Source organism: Dermacentor variabilis, chromosome 6 (assembly GCF_050947875.1).
Source record: "Dermacentor variabilis isolate Ectoservices chromosome 6, ASM5094787v1, whole genome shotgun sequence".
Lineage (NCBI taxonomy): Eukaryota > Metazoa > Arthropoda > Arachnida > Ixodida > Ixodidae > Dermacentor > Dermacentor variabilis.
This window is the reverse complement of record NC_134573.1, coordinates 195746597-195764657: the sequence shown is the minus strand read 5'-3', so window position 1 is coordinate 195764657 and position 18061 is coordinate 195746597. Positions and strand designations below refer to the sequence as shown.

The 18061-nt window shown below is 52.7% G+C and overlaps 1 protein-coding gene across 1 annotated transcript; it reads right to left on the bottom strand.

Moving 5' to 3' along the window:
• Positions 1-11091: 11091 nt before the first annotated feature.
• LOC142586402 (uncharacterized) lies at positions 11092-15774 on the bottom strand. The gene has a single exon (XM_075697647.1). It carries the CDS (start codon positions 15772-15774, stop codon positions 11092-11094), a length of 4683 nt encoding a protein of 1560 aa, XP_075553762.1.
• Positions 15775-18061: the final 2287 nt, after the last annotated feature.

The window sequence follows — 18061 nt, the reverse complement described above, 5'->3', positions numbered from 1 at the left end:
AGTTCAATGAATACGCTCTTCGGAATGTAGCGACAGAAATACTCCCACGTTGAGTGCATTTCTTCGTCAGCATTCAATGAAGCAAATTCTTCGCAACTCAAAAGTTGTGTCCGGTTTTTATGAACTTCTTCCTCGTCCAGGCAGCTGTCGATGGTTGGCAATCGTCGTCCGAGCTTTCATCCTCGCTTTCCACCTGTTCTGGCTCAGGCTGATCAAACTCGTCACCACTGTCGGAAGATCCGTCGATTTCTCCCTCCACGTCAGACAAGTTTCCATTATCAAGTTATCCGTGCATTCTTCCAGATGCCTAGAACGCAAGTTCTGGTGAAAACAGAATGAATGTCGGCATACACGGTATAGGCGTGCCTGAAAAAAGAAAAAAGACGCACTGAAATCGGACGCAATGACAAGCCGACGGCACGCCATATACAACCACAAAGCTCTGCTGTCGCAAAAACCGCACACGGAAAAAACATCTTCTTACATGTAATATTGTTACGTGTAGCTGTAACCCAATGCTATATACAATTTATTTAGAGGAAGTCAACGGAAGGCCAAAATGGCGACGCTATATCAAGCGGGTCCACGTCGTCTTCCTCCTCTTCAGTGCAGCCACACTGTGGTGGCTGTTTCGTAGCATCACCCCCGGCAGTAGAAGCACCGTCCCGGCGTTTAATCTACACATCCGCGGTGAAAGGTGTGTGGTATGGCTTTAGTCTGGCCACGTGGGGACGACTTCATACGTGACATCGGTCACTTGTCGCACCACACGGAATGGGCCAGTGTAGCGCGACAGCAGCTTTTCGGAAAGGCCCACACGTCGAATGGGTGACCAATGAAGCACCAGAAAACCCGGAGTAAAGTGCACGTCGCGATGGTGGCAATCATAGAGGCGTCTCTGATGCTCCTGTGAGGCCTCGAGACGGGTGCGGGCGAGCTGGCGCGCGTGGTCGGCGTGCGCGATCGCGTCGCGGGTGTATTCAGTGGCTGAACGTGTGGCCGAGGGCAACAAAGCGCCTAAGGGCAACGCGGGTTCTCGGCCATATAGGAGATAGAATGGTGAATAGCCGGCGGTGTCGTGACGCGATGAATTATACGCGAACGTCACATATGATAAGTGAAGATCCCAGTCGTAGTGGTCGGTCGCAACGTACTTCGAAAGCATGTCGGTGATGGTCCGGTTGAGGCGCTCCGTGAGGCCGTTGGTCTGTGGGTGGTAGGACGTGCTGAACTTGTGCTTTGTCGAGCAGGAGTGGAGGATGTCCTCGACGGCTGCCGACAGAAAGCTGCGGCCACGGTCAGTGAGTAATTGGCGCGGAGCACCGTGCATTAAATGATGTCATAGAGCAGAAAGTCAGCAACGTCAGTAGCACAACTTGTCGGAAAGGCTCTGGTGATTGCGTACCGCGTAGCATAATCAGTAGCGACGACGACTCATTTATTTCCGGAGCCCGAGAGAGGAAACGGTCCAAGCAGGTCTAGACCAACACGGAAAAAGGGTTCCGGTTGGATGTCAATCAGCTGGAGACATCCAGCTGGAGGTCTGGAGCGCTTCTTCCGGCGCTGACAGCGCTCACAAGCGGCAACGTAGCGCTGCACGGAGCGGGCGAGACCCGGCCAAAAGAATCGACGTCGTACACGGTCCTGTGTGCGCGAGACGCCCAAGTGTCCAGCCAAGGGAGCGTCGTGAAGTTGTTGGAGGACAGTCGGACGCAGGTGTGATGGAATTACGAGCAGAAGGTCAAGGCCGTGTGGATCGAGATTGCGGCGGTATAATGTCCCCTCCTTAAGGAGAAACATCCGGAGAGAGGTGTCGCCAGGCGTTAACTCCAGATGGTCGATGAGGGCTCGTAATGGAGTATCGCGGCGTTGCTCGTTGCCGATTTCAAGCAACTGGGACACAGAGAAAACGCAAGCGATGGCATCCGCATCACTTGGTTTGTCGACGGGGTAGCGGGACAAACAATCGGCATCCTGGTGCAAGCGTCCCGTCCTATATACCACGGAGAAGGTATATTCTTGCCGGCGTAACGCCCAGCGAGCGAGTCGTCCCGTGGGGTCCTTAAGCGAGGATAGCCAGCAGAGCGCGTGGTGATCAGTGATGACACAGAAGGGGCGTCCATACAAGTATGGACGAAACTTCGCAACAGCCCACACAAGAGCGAGGCACTCGCGCTCTGTGGTTGAATAATTGCTCTCGGCGGGTGATAGAAGTCGGCTGGCTTAGGCTATAACGCGATCATGGCCACGCTGGTGTTGTGCTAACACTGCTCCTATGCCGTGACCACTGGCATCAGTTCGAACTTCCGTTGAGGCAGACGGGTCAAAGTGGGCCAAAATTGGTGGCGTGGTAAGGAGAGTAGTGAGCTGCGAAGAAGATGTGGCATGGTCAGGTCCCCAAGAAAATGGGGCGTCTTTCTTCAAGAGGTCGGTAAGGGGACGTGCGATGGTCGCAAAATTCTTCACAAAGCGTCGGAAATAAGAGCACAGCCCTATGAAACTACGAACGTCCTTGGTAGACTTCGGAACAGGAAAGTTCGTAACGGCACGAATTTTGTCCGGATCAGGTCTCACGCCTCGGGCGTCCACGAGGTGTCCAAGGACGGTGATTTGGCGGCGAGCGAAGTGACATTTTGACGAGTTCAGCTGGAGACCGGCGCGGCGGAATACGTCAAGAATCGCTGAAAGACGGTCTAGATGCGTGTCAAAAGTGGACGAATAAACGGTGACATCGTCCAGATAGCACAAACAGGTGGACCACTTGAACCCCTGAAGCAAAGAGTCCATCATTCGTTCGAAGGTGGCGGGCACGTTACAGAGACCGAAAGGCATCACCTTGAACTGATAAAGGCCGTCAGGGGTAACAAATGCCGTCTTGTCTCGGTCCATGTCGTCGACGGATATCTGCCAGTAGCCGGACCGTAAGTCGATAGAAGAAAAATAGGTGGCACCTTACAGGCAGTCTAGAGCGTCATCAATAAGTGGCAAAGGGTACACGTCCTTTTTTTGTGATTTTGTTCAGGTGGCGATAATCTACACAAAAAACGCCACGTTCCATCCTTCTTTTTGGCAAGTACGACGGGAGAAGCCCAGGGACTACAGGAAGGCTCGATAATGTCTTTTGCAAGCATCATTTTGACTTCCTGTTGGATAACAGCTCGTTCGGACGCAGAAACACGATATGGACGTCGGTGAATAGGGTTCGCATCGCCAGCGTTTATGCGATGGGTCACGACGGACGTTTCACCTAAGGGTCGGTTGTCAGTCAATAATGTCGCGATAGCCTTCAAGAACGCGGCAAAGAGCTTCAGCTTGAGCAGGTGTAAGGTCAGAGGAAACCATCTTAATGTCGACGTCAGTACCGTGCGATGACGTCATGGTATGGACTGAGCTGTGACGATCTTCCACTGTGAATGGCTCGATCTCATCATCCTGCAAAGCGCTAATTATAGCCAATGAAATACACTGAGGCAGAACTTGCGCGGTTAGCGCGAAATTGACAAGGGGAAGGCAGGTGCGGTTGCCAGTAATTGTCACCACAGTGTGCGGCACGGTAACACCACATGTCGTAACTGCCGGAATTGGTGCGACCACATAATTACCGTCAGGTACAGCTGGTGAGGACAAGTCGACGCGTGTCACAGAGTGGGGTGGTAGGCGAATAAAATCCATGCAGCTCATATGGCTTGGAGGCGGGTCCACAAGGTCGGCAAGAAGAGGCAAGTCAAGGCGAAGTGAGCCGGCCGAACAGTCAATGAGGGCAGAATGATTGGCAAGGAAATCCAGACCGAGAATGAGTTCGTGAGGGCAATGCTCGATGAGGGTGAAGAGGACGACGATGTGTCTCTCAGCAATGGTGAGTCGGGCAAAGCCCATGCCAACAATAGCGACAGTCCCTCCATCAGCGACTTGTACAACTCGGTTCGGGGCGGGCGTCAGAACTTTCTTGAGCCAACGGCGAAAAGCAGCACTCATAATGGACACATGCGCGCCGGTGTCAATCAACGCGCACACAGGAACATTGTCGACGAGAACGTCCAAAAGATTCTTGTTCGTGGGTAACGTGAAGCGAGGATTTCGTGCCAATGTCGTCATTGCAGCTTCACCTCCAGAAGCTGCACTGTCTAGTTTTCCGGTCGGGGGTGCGGCGAGTAGGTCGCAGAAGGAGCACGGCGTGACGGGGGCGAACGAGATTGACGACGGGAGGGAGAAGGCGAGCGGGAGTAGCGGGGTCGTGTCAAAGGTGTCGCAGGGTCAGATGATGGAGCGGGCATAGAAGGGGCGAAGGAAAAGGATGCGCTAGAGGGTCGAGGGTGGTAAGCAGGAGAATAGCGCGTCGGAGAAGTCCAGCGGCTGCGGCAGTGGCGAGCGACATGTCCAATGCGTCGACAGTTAAAACAGATCGGCTTGTCGTCCACGGTTCGCCATTCGGAGGGGTTGCGCTGTTCATAAGAGTAAGAAGAGCGCGGTGGGGACGTGCGTGGAGAGAGAGGTTCCGAGCGTACGGAACGAATGGATTGCAGGCCGACGTTGGACAACTCTTTACGGACGACGGCCTGTATCAAGGAGATTGTCACCGGAGAATGATCAGGTGACGGGAATGAAGGGGCCGCCGGTTGTGCCGCTTCGCCCTCACGATGAATGATGCGGGTCAAGTTGTCACATCGCGATGGCTGGTGGAAGAGGTCGCCACAGGATGACGTAGCAGCTGTGTTGGGAAGTCGCGTGATGTATTGGGATAACCGGCGGCTTTTAGCATGCTCGAGACGGCGGCACTCTTTGAGGATCGTATCGATGCTGGTGACGTTCGTAAACACCAGTAAATTGAAGGCGTCGTCAGCAATGCCTTTGAGGACGTGATTAACCTTCTCGTCCTCAGACATGGTCGGGTCAGCCTTGGCACAAAGGGCCAAGACGTCGAGAATGTACGACACGTAGGACTCGGTCGACGTCTGTACACGTGTGGCAAGGGCTTTTTTGGCATTGACTTGGTGACCGAACGGATTGCCAAATAGGTCACGGAGCTTCTCTTTGAAGAGATCCCACCTCGAGATCTCCTCTTCGTGAGTCTGGAACCATGCAAGTGGAGCTCCGTCGAGGTAGAAAAGAACGTTCGCAAGCATGATAGTCGGATCCCACCTGTGACTGGTGCTGACACGTTCGTATAAGCGGAGCCACTCGTCAACATCAGGACTGCCGACTCCGTTGAAAACACTAGGATCCCGAGGGGGGGGAAATGGCGACGTAGGTCTGGGCTGCAGGTGGAGACGGTTGTGTAGATGAAGTGCCGCCAGCAGGAGCCGAAGTTGCACTGTCGCCGTTGCGACCGCTGCGAGGCTCCATGACGGGTACGAGGAACGTCCACCTCCACCAAATTAATGTTACGTGTAGCTGTAACCCAATGCTATATACAATTTATTTAGAGGAAGCTAACGGAAGGCCAAAATGGCGACGCTATATCAAGCGGGTCCACGTCGTCTTCCTCCTCTTCAGTGCAGTCACACTGTGGTGGCTGTTTCGTAGCAATATCACCAGGCAATGACGCTTATTCAAGTACATGCGTTCTCTGCAATCTGTCTGGACTCTATAAAAAAATCGCAACATAAACTACGCAGGGGTTATTCCATTAATATGTGCGTGTTGCCCAAAATAATCGAATTTTGAAAATGCTCGTAGGGATCTGATGAGCATACCTGAAGTTTATTAATACATGTAAAAGGACTCGGCATCAAGTGCAAGTGAACGGTCCCACAGGCCCAGAGTCGATCACCCAAATAGATGCGCTGCACACATTTGTGACCAGAAAAGATATGCCACATGAAATGACATGCAAGGAAGTGTTGTAAATGTTGCACAGCTAGTAAAACGCCTACTCTATTAATATATATATATATATATATATATATATATATATATATATATATATATATATATATATATATATATATATATATATTCAAAACGCTCCGCAGAAGTTTTGGAGACACTTGTCCAAGAAAAACAAGCCTATCGACCAATATATGCACAATGACGTTCTTGTCACCGATAAAGCAAGGATTGCTGAACATTTTAATACATATTTTACAATGTTCTTTTTTTTGAAATCCAACTCCCAAGTACGACAAACAGCTCCATCATGTCCTCCCGAACCAAGCATTGTATCTTTTGCAGGCGTGTTATCCATGTAGTTAAATTTCAAAACAAAAGTGTCTCCTGGTCCTCACGGGATTCCAAATATGTTCTTGCCGCGTTATAGCGCAATGATATCCAAATTTCTTGTCATAATTTTCGCGCAAGCCTACCAACTAGCAGCGTTCCTTCGGATTGGAGAATTGCGCGGATTCTGTCAATACTTGAGAAAAGTACCGCATCATCTGTTACAAATTTTCGTCCAATATCGCTTACATCTCCTTCTTGTGAACTTCTTGAGCACATTGTAGCCACTTATATGACTACCTTTCTAAGTGACAGAGACATTCTATCTCCATTTCAACATGGATTTAGAAAAGGACTTTCAACAGTCACCCAAGTAACATCAGTAGTTCATAGCTTTGCTGATACACTAAACGGGTCCGGGCAGATTGACGTTGTTCTTCTAGATTTTAAGAGAGCGTTTGACCTTGTTCCACATGATAAACTAATATGTAAGCTTGAATCTACTGGGCTTCCTTCTTTCATAATTAACTGGGTGCTTACCTTTCTAACCGCACACAGTTCGTCAGCATTGATTCTCATTTTTCCAGTCACCTGCCAGTCACTTCTGGCGTATCGTAGGGAAGTGTGCTGGGACCATTACTCTTCCTAATATTCATAAATGACATTGCTGATAGGGTTAATGAACCGCTGCAGAGCAGGCTTTTTCCCCACGACTGTGTATTGTTCAATGATATTAGGTCTTCTGAAGATCAAGTCATCCTTAATTCTAACCTTCGGAACATTCATTTTTGGCGCAATCGATGGGACATGAAGCTTAACAATCACAAAACAGTCTTCATGAAAGTTGTCAATAAAAAGAGTAGCCTGTCATTTTCATATAACCTTCCATCTCACCCGCGCGATGAAGTTAATGAATACACTTACCTAGGTGTCACTATAACCAATAATCTTAGTTGGAATAAACATATATCAATTATATGCACGTCAGCTTTTAAGAAACCTCAGGCACAAAGCTGCCCCTACCAGCGCAAAGCTCTTAGCCCTACACCTCAATCATCAGACCTAAACTCGAGTACGCATGCACTGTCTGGGACCCTTAGACAAAGCATAACATTGAGGCATTGGAAATGATCCACAGAAAATCTGTTCGATTTATCTTTAACAAATACCGCTCTACTGACTCCCCCACCACTCTCATGGCACAGCATAACATACACACACTGGAAATACGAAGAAAAATTCAAAGATTGAAGTTACTTTTTTTAATCAAAAATAACAAACTCTCCATGAGTCCTGGTCCATTTATTAAGTCCACCACAACACGCCCAACAAGAAATCATCACGCGGAATCCCTAACACAGTACAACGCTAGAGTCAATGTTTTTAATTACTCTTTCTTTCCGCGCACAATAACTCAATGGAATTTACTCCCGACTGATCTACTAACCAGTATTGATGCCTTTGACAAAATTACTTGACAGTTGCAGAGTTATTGTTTTCTGTTCCTGCTATGTGTCATTGTTTATATATTCTTTGCTGCAATGATATTTGCTGTGCTTTTTGCAGTTGTTATTGTCATTCTCTTTGTTTTGCCCCTCCTGCTAGGACCCATTTAGGGTCTGCAGTATGCTGTAAGTAAAAAATGGCTGTGGCTTAGCTAAGGTTAAGCCCAGGATGCGAAGCATACTAGCCTTTATTTTAGTTGTTGAACCACTGTTTAGCCTGGTGAACTGCTGTTGCTTGGCTATATTTGGTTCGGCTAGACGAAGAAACAACTCATGCGTTACTCTGCTTATTCCTTTATTTTCAAACCAATATCGGTATTCTTGCGTCTGTAGTAAAACCATCTCTTCTGCGAGCTGCTCCTTTCGTTTCTCGCTTTGCCTCTTCCTGTAAGCACGTTCCTTTTCGAGACGCTGTTGCCTCTGTTCCGGAGTTTCTTCGGCACGTATTCTCCGCTTGGTTGCATTTCGCCGCTCCGAGCGAGTAGAAGTCCTCCCAGATACACTCGCAACTTCATCCTTTACCTCGGACTCTGTGGAGGAACGCTGCTGTTTAGCCGCGTACTGTGCACGTCGCTTGGCAAGCCGAACTTCTCGTTCTTCGGCCGTTTCCGTGGCTCTTTGTAACTTGCGCTTTGCGGTCTGACGAGCGGCCCTTTCCCGCCATCGCGCTATACAACTGGCCTCGACGAGAGCGCGCCGCTCTTTCATACAGCTGTTATGACGCCAGTGCCCTAGCGGGAGGAACGGGAGTTAGGCCGCAGCACCGGCTGTGCGATCGCAGGCGAGCGCAAGAGTTGAGCCCGGCTTGCAGCTGTTGTGACGTCAGTGCCCTAGCGGGAGGAGCGAGAGTTAGGCCGCAGTACCATCTGTGCGACCGCAGGCGAGCGCACGAGCTGAGACCCGGCTATGTAGCTACGCGGCCGCAAGCGAGCGCACGAGTTGAGCCTCTGCTTTTGCAGCTGTTATGACGTCATATGGTAGCTACGCGGCCGCGCGCGGCGCAGCAAGGAAGAGCGTGGTTGTGCGGCTAGTATGCTTCGCATAAAAATAAAAAATGTGGGTTCATGCACTCGATTTCTTCCGTATTAGGTACTCGCCTCTTCATTGCTTCCTGGCACAGAAATACTCGGTATCAGGCTGTTTTTCTGCTGTAGCCTTTGTAGAAGCATGCAATTAAACAGACTCTATGATTTGCTTGTGGATTCACCAGTACAATTCCGGTGCGCTGGTCCATCTGTCCAACGATTTCCTACTGAAGGGGAACTTCCAAATAAGAACACCGCTCCGCATGTAAAAAAATGCTCTACTGTGACGCTTCTCAAACGATTGTGATACATCACAAGAGCTGTCTACTCGCGTGATGTTCTGAACAAGAACATACATTCGTTTGCTTACATGTGAAGGTGTATGCCATAGCACTTCGTGGCTTGGGTGGCGCAAAAGGCACGAATGTGCCATAGCATCCGATGTTGATGCACGATCGCATGTCGAACCTAAACTGTACGAAACTACTACGCATCCAAAAAGGCAGATTCAAAACCTAAATTCACGTCATCCTTTATTGCATTAATGCGTACATCGTGATTTAGGCAAGTCTCACACTTAGCAAGCGCTTTCTGTAAACTTAATATTAACGCATCACCTTCACAAAGCCATCAGGTATGCGTTTTTGAATGACAAAGCTAAGGTGACGTACTTTTTTCAGCTGTTTCAATAGTAACTGCGCTGACCACATTGACCAGCAGCAATAGGGCGGCGCCCAAGCAGTTCCCACTTCTTCGGGCCAGCTTTTCCTTTCGAGTCGGTTATACTAACTCTATGGGGTTCAATCTAGCGTGCGCGAGCGACGAACGCCGCCCAGATGCGTGCCCTTTCCTGTGGCGCGCGAGGCAGGGGGGTCAACACCGTCCTCACATGCCCCACCTTCCCTCATCCCCCATCATCTGCCGTAGCGGAGTCTTATTGGGAGACTCTCCTGACCTGCATTTCCGCTCAAGACCAGTGCCGGACCGCGTATCTACAATTGCTGGTAGGTATAGCGGGGTGTGGCACTTGCGGAGACGCCGGACGTTTGCGCGCATGCGTGACTAAGAGCGGGAGCGAGAGAGGAAATGTGGGGACTTTTGCTCCTTCAGTATATGACTGTCTAGGCACTACGGAGGAGTTTCTTAGCGCGTGTTGTTTGCGTTTGTCCCTAGGCGTGCCACAGAAGTCGCGTGGTGTGGTAGTGCTGAACTTAGCGTCGCAACTTGGCGGTTGGACGTAACTATATTTATTCAATCGTGTTTTTTACTAATTGAAACAACATGTCATTATTTCGCATTATTGGCGGCGCCTCCAGGACACCAAAGCGGCAACGGGGACACCAAAGCTAGAAACCCGACTGTTCCGTGGGTTGAGGCTCGCCGAAGCCTGCGTGTGCCAGGGCTGTATAAGATCGGCTGTCCGCTTTCGCGGAGAGCCAATTTTTTATGCGATCGCCCCCTGGCATGCTTCGATCTCCGCGGCCCCAACCCACGGACCACCCTGCTTCCAGCTTTGATCGCCACGCTACCGCTTGGGTGCCCTGGAGATCCTGCGCCACCTGCTTTATTATAACCTCAAGTGCTCTCCTGGGGCCTCTGCCTGCCAGTTACATGTGCCCTCCTGGAGCAGCGCTTGCAAAAAAATTGGAGGCTTATCAAGGTTAAGCCCAGTGGATGCGAAGCATGTTAAGCAGCTGCCTCAGTGTGGATGGGGCTAAGTAACGGAGACGTGGTTTTAGGTTAATCATCGTACTTTATTCTTTGCAGCCCGACAAACACACTCTTATGGTCCGTAAATGCATGACTCTTGGTTTGCACGTCACTTATTCCGTATTATCTTTGAGCATTTCTACACAACACCAAGTCTAAACTGTTTCCCCACTGAGTCGTGGACTTTGGCTGTAGTTGACACAAGCCGAGGGCATATCTTTCTTCGACGGCCTGCAGAAATGTCCTGTCTCTCACCGGGTCCTTATTGAAGTCTCACGTGCAGACAAACATTCTTTTGTCGGTGCGCGGCGGCAGTCCGTCTGCCATGATGTTGATTGCATCTTGGTTGCTCGTTTGGGGCGCGACGTATACACCAGAGACGACCAAGTCGAGAGCCGGGATCTCTACGCAGAGGGCTTCTCCTCGCTGCATCGGCACCGCCGGCGTCACGACCTTAGCTCGTAGGGGGTCTCTGACGTAGATCGCCACCCCGGCATTTCTGGTTTCGTCGGGTCGTTTCGCAGCACCAACCAGGGTGAAGCCTTTAATCGTCTCCGGAGTGTCTTTGTCCGCCCCGGTTTCCGTAAACACCAGCGCATGCGCAGACATGAGCATTGCATCCGAGGTGAGTTCGCAGTTGTGCAAGAGCAGCGATCTAACGTTTAGAGTAGCTATGGTGACCGCGCTCTTCTCCACTAGCCTTTCGCAGCGGCTAAAGGCCGTTTCCAGAGGGTGCGCTGTAAGCGTTCAAACTCTGCTTTAAGCGCCCTGTCGGGGTTTGGGCCTCTATGCGTGAACTTGTGGCAGCCGTCCTTGTTGGTCAAGTAGAGGCCTTCCAGGCTCGTGGCTCTGCTAAGGGCCACATAGACCAGCTTTTGGGGGTGGTTGGCCGCATACTCGTAGACGACCGCGTCGAAGGTTCCTCCCTGGGATTTGTGAATCGTCATCGCGCTTGCGGGTACCAGGGGGAACTGGGTGCGTTTCACCGACGTGTGTTTCAGCAGTTTTCCCTTCAGCTGGAATTGCATGGACATGAGGTCGATGGGTATCCAGGCATTCATGTTTCGTCTGTAGCCGCGCTGGGCCAGCTTTGCCTTGGCCAAGATTCCAACTCCAGGGGGGCAGCGCAGCCAGACTCGGCAGGGCTCTCCCTGTGCATCGTACTCGATGAGCTTCAGTTTCCCGACCATTCCGTTTACCAGGCCATCGGTTATGTCTATGTTCTTTAGAAGCATGTACGGTTTCTCTGCGCACAGAGCAATGGTCGCGGGTAAATTCCCAGTCTCGACTCGGCCGGACGTTTCCAGCGCTCTGGCCGCCGCGTCCTTTTCGTCCTGGGACCTATACCCGGTTATGAAATCTCTGGCCGGGTGGTCTACCTTGTCTTGGGAGCGCTTTGCGATCTTGTCGTTGTACGCATCGACGTCTGCATTGCTGTAGTAGAGCCGCACGGCTTCGGAGCGACTTCCCGCCTCTTCCGCGTCGACGAATCTGGACTCGGGGAGCTCCACTTCAAAGTCCTCCAGCATGGCGCCGTCTCCGATCTTGGTTAGAAGGTTGGAGAAGACCACGTCGCTCTGGCGGACCACTTGAGTCAGGGGCAAGTATTCGAGGGTATGCCACGCCATGACCTCGGTGCTGAACACGGCTGCATTGGACTTGGGTCGCTTGTACACCTCGGACGCTCTAACGGGTGGCAGTTGCCTCATGTCTCCGCACAGAATGACGTCGAAGGCCCCGAAGGGCTCTCTCATCCTGTCGGCCCTGATTTGGCGGAGCCTTCGGTCGACCTGCCGGAGCAAATCGGAGGAGAGCATGCTGACCTCGTCGATGATTACGCATCTCACTCCCTTGAAGAGGGTTCTGAACGTGTTTAGGTCGGCCGCGGAGAGACCCTTGTCCTCGCGGGTGTTGGACATGACCATCTTGAAGGCCGAGTGGACGGTCACTCCGTTTAAGGCGACCGCGGCCTTGCCCGTCGTGGCGCAGGCCACGTAGGCGTTAACCCTCGAGATCTCGGCGTCTCCGTAAGCGATCTTCTTGCTTTTGCAGTATCTGTTGTAGACGTCCATGATGAGGTGGAGGGTGAAGGTCTTGCCGCAGCCGGCCGGACCGGTGAAGAAGATTCGGAGGGGCTCGGAGTCTTCGGTCGTGAGGCGATGAATCACTTCCTCGATTATCATGCGCTGCCGGTGGTTAGTCATCCTCATCCTCGCATAGAAGTCTTCTAGCGGCATGCAGTCTTCCCGCTTCTTCACGGCGGGGCAGTTCGAGGCGACCAAGGCGCTCGCGACCGCGTTCTCGGGCACGATATCGGTGTCGTCGTTCTCGACCACGACTTTGGCCCGAGTCGCGCCTCTCACCTCTCCTTCCGCTGCGGCCACCGCGCGCTCGTCGTCCTCTATTCCCATGCTCTCGTTGATGTTTTTGACGTATTCCAAGAGCTCGGCACTGGTTACGCCGCTATTGAACTTCTCCTTGACCTCCATGGGTCTCTCCTTGTTTTCGTCGAAGATGGTCTCGAACTTGTTGCGATCTAGAAACTCGTTTTCCCTCCTAAAGGGCACGTACAGCATCACGTGCTCCCTCTTGTAGTTGACGACGTCGTTGATGTCGTAGTCGCGGCATCGGAGGATCGCCCTCTTCGTGCGCTTAGTCAGCTTGCCTTTCGAGCTGTATTCGGTCATGAATTCGGCCAGCGTGAGGTCTTCCAGCTCGGGAGGGCGTTCTTCGTATTTGTCGATAGCGCTCTTCCGCCAAATGTCGGTGCTGGTCGCTTCGAGATGTTCCCTGTCCATTTCGTCCTTCGTCTTCTTGCTGCGAATCCGCTCTTCGGGCCACACCGTGTTCACGAAGATGACGTCCGTGCTGGTTTCACTCATGTGGAACTGCAGCAACACCCAGGCCGCTTCTTGTGCGGACATTTCAATTCCGTTCAAGATGCGCACGCCGAGTTTGCGTAGGGCCAGCTCGTACGTCAGCTTGTTCTCCGCGTCTTCGTCGAAGATGGCCCGGAGGGCTCGGTTGAGGGAATAGACGCCACGATTGGACTTGTTTACGTACTCGACCACGTAGGCGGCACAGGCGTACACGTCCAGGATTATCTGCAGGTCCATGTTCGAGTTGAGGACGTGGCCAATCCACGGGTTGAATGCGTTGACGTTGCATTGGTCCAGGTCTCGCTTGAGCATCAGGGTGGGCCTCGTAAGGCCAGCTCGGATCACCATCTGGTAGTGCCCAAAGTCGCGGATGCCGTGCTGTTCCCACATGTATTCAAACGACGCGTAAATCGTGTGTTGCAAGACGTCGTGCAGAGCATCCCTCGTCGCCTTGAGGTTTTCAAAGTGCTTGGCGCCCTCGGGGTCTTCTTCCTTTTTTGGCGAGGCCAGTGGAGTCAACACCACGGTGCAAGGCATCGGCCACAAGGGGAAGTTGAAGCGACACGTCTTCCTCGATCCCTTGTAGCACGTGTGGGTGTGCTCGTGGCGTTGGCACCTGGGCCTGGCCAAGGCCTCGTTGTTCAGGGACAGGATGCGTTCGGGCAAAGCAACCGTCTCGGGCATCCCGCCGTTCTCCACCTGTTCATTAGGCGCGTTAGCAAGCCAGAGGAGAATGTGTGCGTGAGCACTGCCTCGGTGTTGGAATTCGATGCGTTTGAAGTATTCGACGACGTGGTTTGGCCGGAAGGGGCTTATGAGTTTGTTGCAAAGTATCTGCATGATTACTCTGACCATATGTTCAAAGTAGATGGCGCAAACCACCGGGTCCTCGTTCACCAGGACGGCCGCGTAGTACCTGTCCATCTCCTCTTCGTCATAGTCGACTTCGTCCTTTGCAACCTTTAGTTTCTTCAGGAGCTTCAGGAGGTCGGGCCAATGCATCTCTGAGGCCGAGAGGGTGACAAACGCCGTGGGCTTGCCCAATTGGCGTATCATGGCAAAGAGCTCGCCCTTGCGGGTGTGCCAGTATTGTACGTTATTAGGCACGCCCTTCATAAATCCCAGGTCTCGTTCTACCAGGTTCTGGACCTTTTCGGGATTCTCCACGTCCTCTCTCGTCAACGCCTGCAATCCGGGGGCGTTCTTGAAGAATGTCTTCATGTTGTCGCCGACGCGATAGCGTATCACCTTCGCGCCCATGTAGAGGACGTGATCCGGTAGCGCTCCTCGTCTGTCGCTACGGCGAATTTCCGACGCGGCCATCGAAATGACGCTCGGTCTCGCCTCCGGCTTGATGTATCGGGGGTGGCCGAGATAGATCTGCGGGAAGGAGAGCTCTTCTGCGTGGGTGTCGTAGAGAATGCTGATCGGCCTCTGCCCTTCCCCGGGAGCCATCGTCACGGTGTGGTTTAGCATCTCGTCCTCGTCGAACATCAGGGTGCGTTGGTCCATCATCAGGGCGGCCGCGTCGAACATCGGGCTGTCTTCGTCTTCTGCGCCGTCGTCGCAATCCTCGAGGTCCGCCCCGGTGTTTTGTTCGGCCTCGGCGATCATCTCCATGACTCTGTCGATGTCGAACGTGATGCCGTAGTGCCGGTACAGCGGGGAGTCTTGCAAGACCTTGATCCACGGCAGCAGCACCTCGCGGGAGACCTCGTCGGCCAAGTAGACGCCCTTATCGATGCGGCGCCTCTTGATGTTCACTAGGATCTGGTGTTGGTCGTCCACGTTTCTCGGCAGTTGCTTGAGCATTGCGTCCGTGCTCACCGGCACGTTCACGATGGGGCCCTTAATGCCGTACTGGCCGTTCTTCCAGTTCATAAGCCTTCGGATTTGAACGAAGGGTATGCGTGGGGACACGAGTCTCTCGGCGACCGGGTTTAGGCGCGGCAGCCCCTTTGGCATCGGCGGGTACTTGTAACCGTTGGACGTTCTGTAGAAGGGAATCTTTTGCTTTCTGAGGCTGCCCTTACACGTGTTGCAAACCACGGCTCCGGCCAACTGATTATCGGTCCACTCTGGAAATGCTTGACACAGCGTGGGGAACATCGCGGGAGTCACCGGCGTAAGCTTTTCTTTGTGCCATAGGCGGGCGCACACCGAACATGCATAACCAAACGGATTGTTGGTGAAGCGCTTGGCAAACTCACGTGTTGCGGCATCAAACTCGGCCACTCTTGTGGCGTGCTCCCTGCGGCGCTCTTCGGCAATCTCCTCGCTGGTTTGTCGTTGCTGTAGCTGACGCATGGCCGCCTCTTCGATGCGTCGCCTCTTCCGATTTTCCTTCTCCGTTTCTCGTCTGGGCCGCTCCTTTTCGAGGCGCTGCTCTCGTTCTTCGGGAGTTTCTAAAGCACGCTTCTGTCGGTTGGCAACATTTCTCCCTTCCTGTCTCAGTCGTTCCTTTTCGAGTCGCTGTTGTCGCTCTTCGATGGTTTCCATGACACGCCTCCGTCGTTTAGAGGCATTCCAGCGCTTCGAACTGGTAGAAATGCTGACGGAGTCGCCGATTCCGCTAGTTGAATCACTGGTTTAGGCTTCACTTACACCCTCGGAGCGTTTTCGTCGAGCCGCATATTGAGCGCGCCGCTTGGCTAGGCGTTCTTCGCGTTCTTCATCGGTTTCCGTAGCACGCTGCATCCTTCGTTTTGCATTCCTATTATTAACGTCCTTAGCATTTGGAGGCATGTTGACCGCATACACGCCCGGCGCGAAGACGCTGGCGCGGTTGCGGGCACAGAGACTGACGCGACGGCGGGCGCGCGCCGCTTCATCCCTCGCGTGACGTCACATATCACGTGATGCAGCGATGGTGGCGCCGCCGCCGCGTCGCGCGCGACGGCGCGAACCGAAGCGTGGAGGCATCCGCCGGGCGACGTCCGACGGCGCGATATGAGGCCCCATCTGCAGCCGGTGTGACGTCATCACGTGACGTCACATCATGTGATCTCACTCCAGGGTCAATGGTGGCCACCACCGGGAGGCGACCGACGGCGCGATATGAGGCCCCATCTGCAGCCTGTGTGACGTCATCACGTGACGTCATGTCACGTGACCCCACTTCAGGGTCAATGGTGGCCCGAAACCTACGTTAATATGCTTCGCATAAAAAAGGGGTATGTGTGTGTGTTTGTAGGGAGTGGGTATAAGATTATGGCGGTGCGAAAAAGCGTACCAACAGCGTCCTCTAGACCCATTTTTTTAAGGCACCGTAACAAAGCGTCATCATCATCATCATCAGCCTGGTTACGCCCACTGCAGGGCAAAGGCCTCTTCCATACTTCTCCAACAACCCCGGTCATGTGCTAATTGTGGCCATGCCGTCCCTGCAAACTTCTTAATCTCATCCGCCCACCTAACTTTCTGCCGCCCCCTGCTACGCTTCCCTTCCCTTGGGATCCAGTCCGTAACCCTTAATGACCATCGGTTGACCACTACACACAAGATACGGACAACAGATTCCGCGAGTCAACCACATGCGCATTCTTGGGCTCCTAATCGAATACACCGGATGCCACGGACACACGATCAAACACTTACCCGCCAAAACTGAAAACATGATCAGACTCATCCACAGAGTCTCGGGGCGCAGGAAGGGTCTCTGCGAAGATAACCTTCTGCGCGTATACCACGCGTTCCTTATGAGTCACATTAATTACGTCGCCTCTGCCCACAACTGGGCGAAAATAGAAAAGACGAAGCTAAACACACTCATGCGCAAGAGCATCAAACAGGTCTTGGGGATTTCACAAAGAGCAAGTACAGCAAAGGTTGACCAGCTAGGCATGCACAACATCATCGACGAAGTGATCGAAGCTCAGACTATGGCGCAAATACTCCGCCTATCCTCGTCCAAAGCCGGCAGGCTAATCCTAAATGAAGCCAATGTCTCCCCTTCTCCCTATCTCGAGCACGCGGTTACCCTACCGAGCGAAATTAGAGACCAAATACAAAGTCTCACCGTTTCCCAGAAACGTCCACCCACAACACCACGTGGGTAGGCGCCGGGCCCGCGCGATTCTCGACCGCATCGACGCGGATCGTGAAGCCACCGCATTTGTGGAAGCGGCCCAGTACGGCAGCACATCCACTTTCGCAATAGCGGTCGTGGACGGCAACGGAACGCTACGATCATCCGCATCGGTTAAAACGAGCACCAGCGCTAAAGCAGAACAAATAGCCGTAGCCATCGCCATGGCAGACCCCACATTTACTTATGTCTTCACGGACTCGCGTGCCGCAATTCGGGCCTACGAATGCGGCAACGTATCTAAAGAAGCAGCCCGTATACTACTAGCGAGCTCAAAAGAGAGCAAACGGTGCCTCTCCTGGTTCCCCGCTCACATGGGGAAAGACATTCACCCGCAAAAAGCTAACCTCAATGAAACGGCCCACGACCGTGCGCGAGAACTTGCCCGCCGCGACGGTCCCATGGCCATCGAGGGGCTGGACATTCAGTTTATTGACCCGCTGCTCACTTACCAAGAAATCACCTCCCACTATCGGAAAGTCACAACCAAATTCCCACACGCCAAACTCGAACGGGCACAGGCGGCCGCGTTTCGAATGCCGCAAACGGACTCGTATCCATCACGAGGCCTACTGAGCCGCTACAACTCAGAAATCCCGGCAAATTGCCCAGAACTTTATTGCTCACTCTCGCACATGCTATGGCAATGTACCGCGTTACCAAAGGGCCCTCTCTCCAGTGAGCCTGAATGGGAAGAAG

What these genes read in the sequence shown, in the direction of transcription:
- LOC142586402 (XM_075697647.1), bottom strand. Translation starts at nt 15,774, where the DNA reads ATGGAAACCATCGAAGAGCGACAACAGCGACTCGAAAAGGAACGACTG.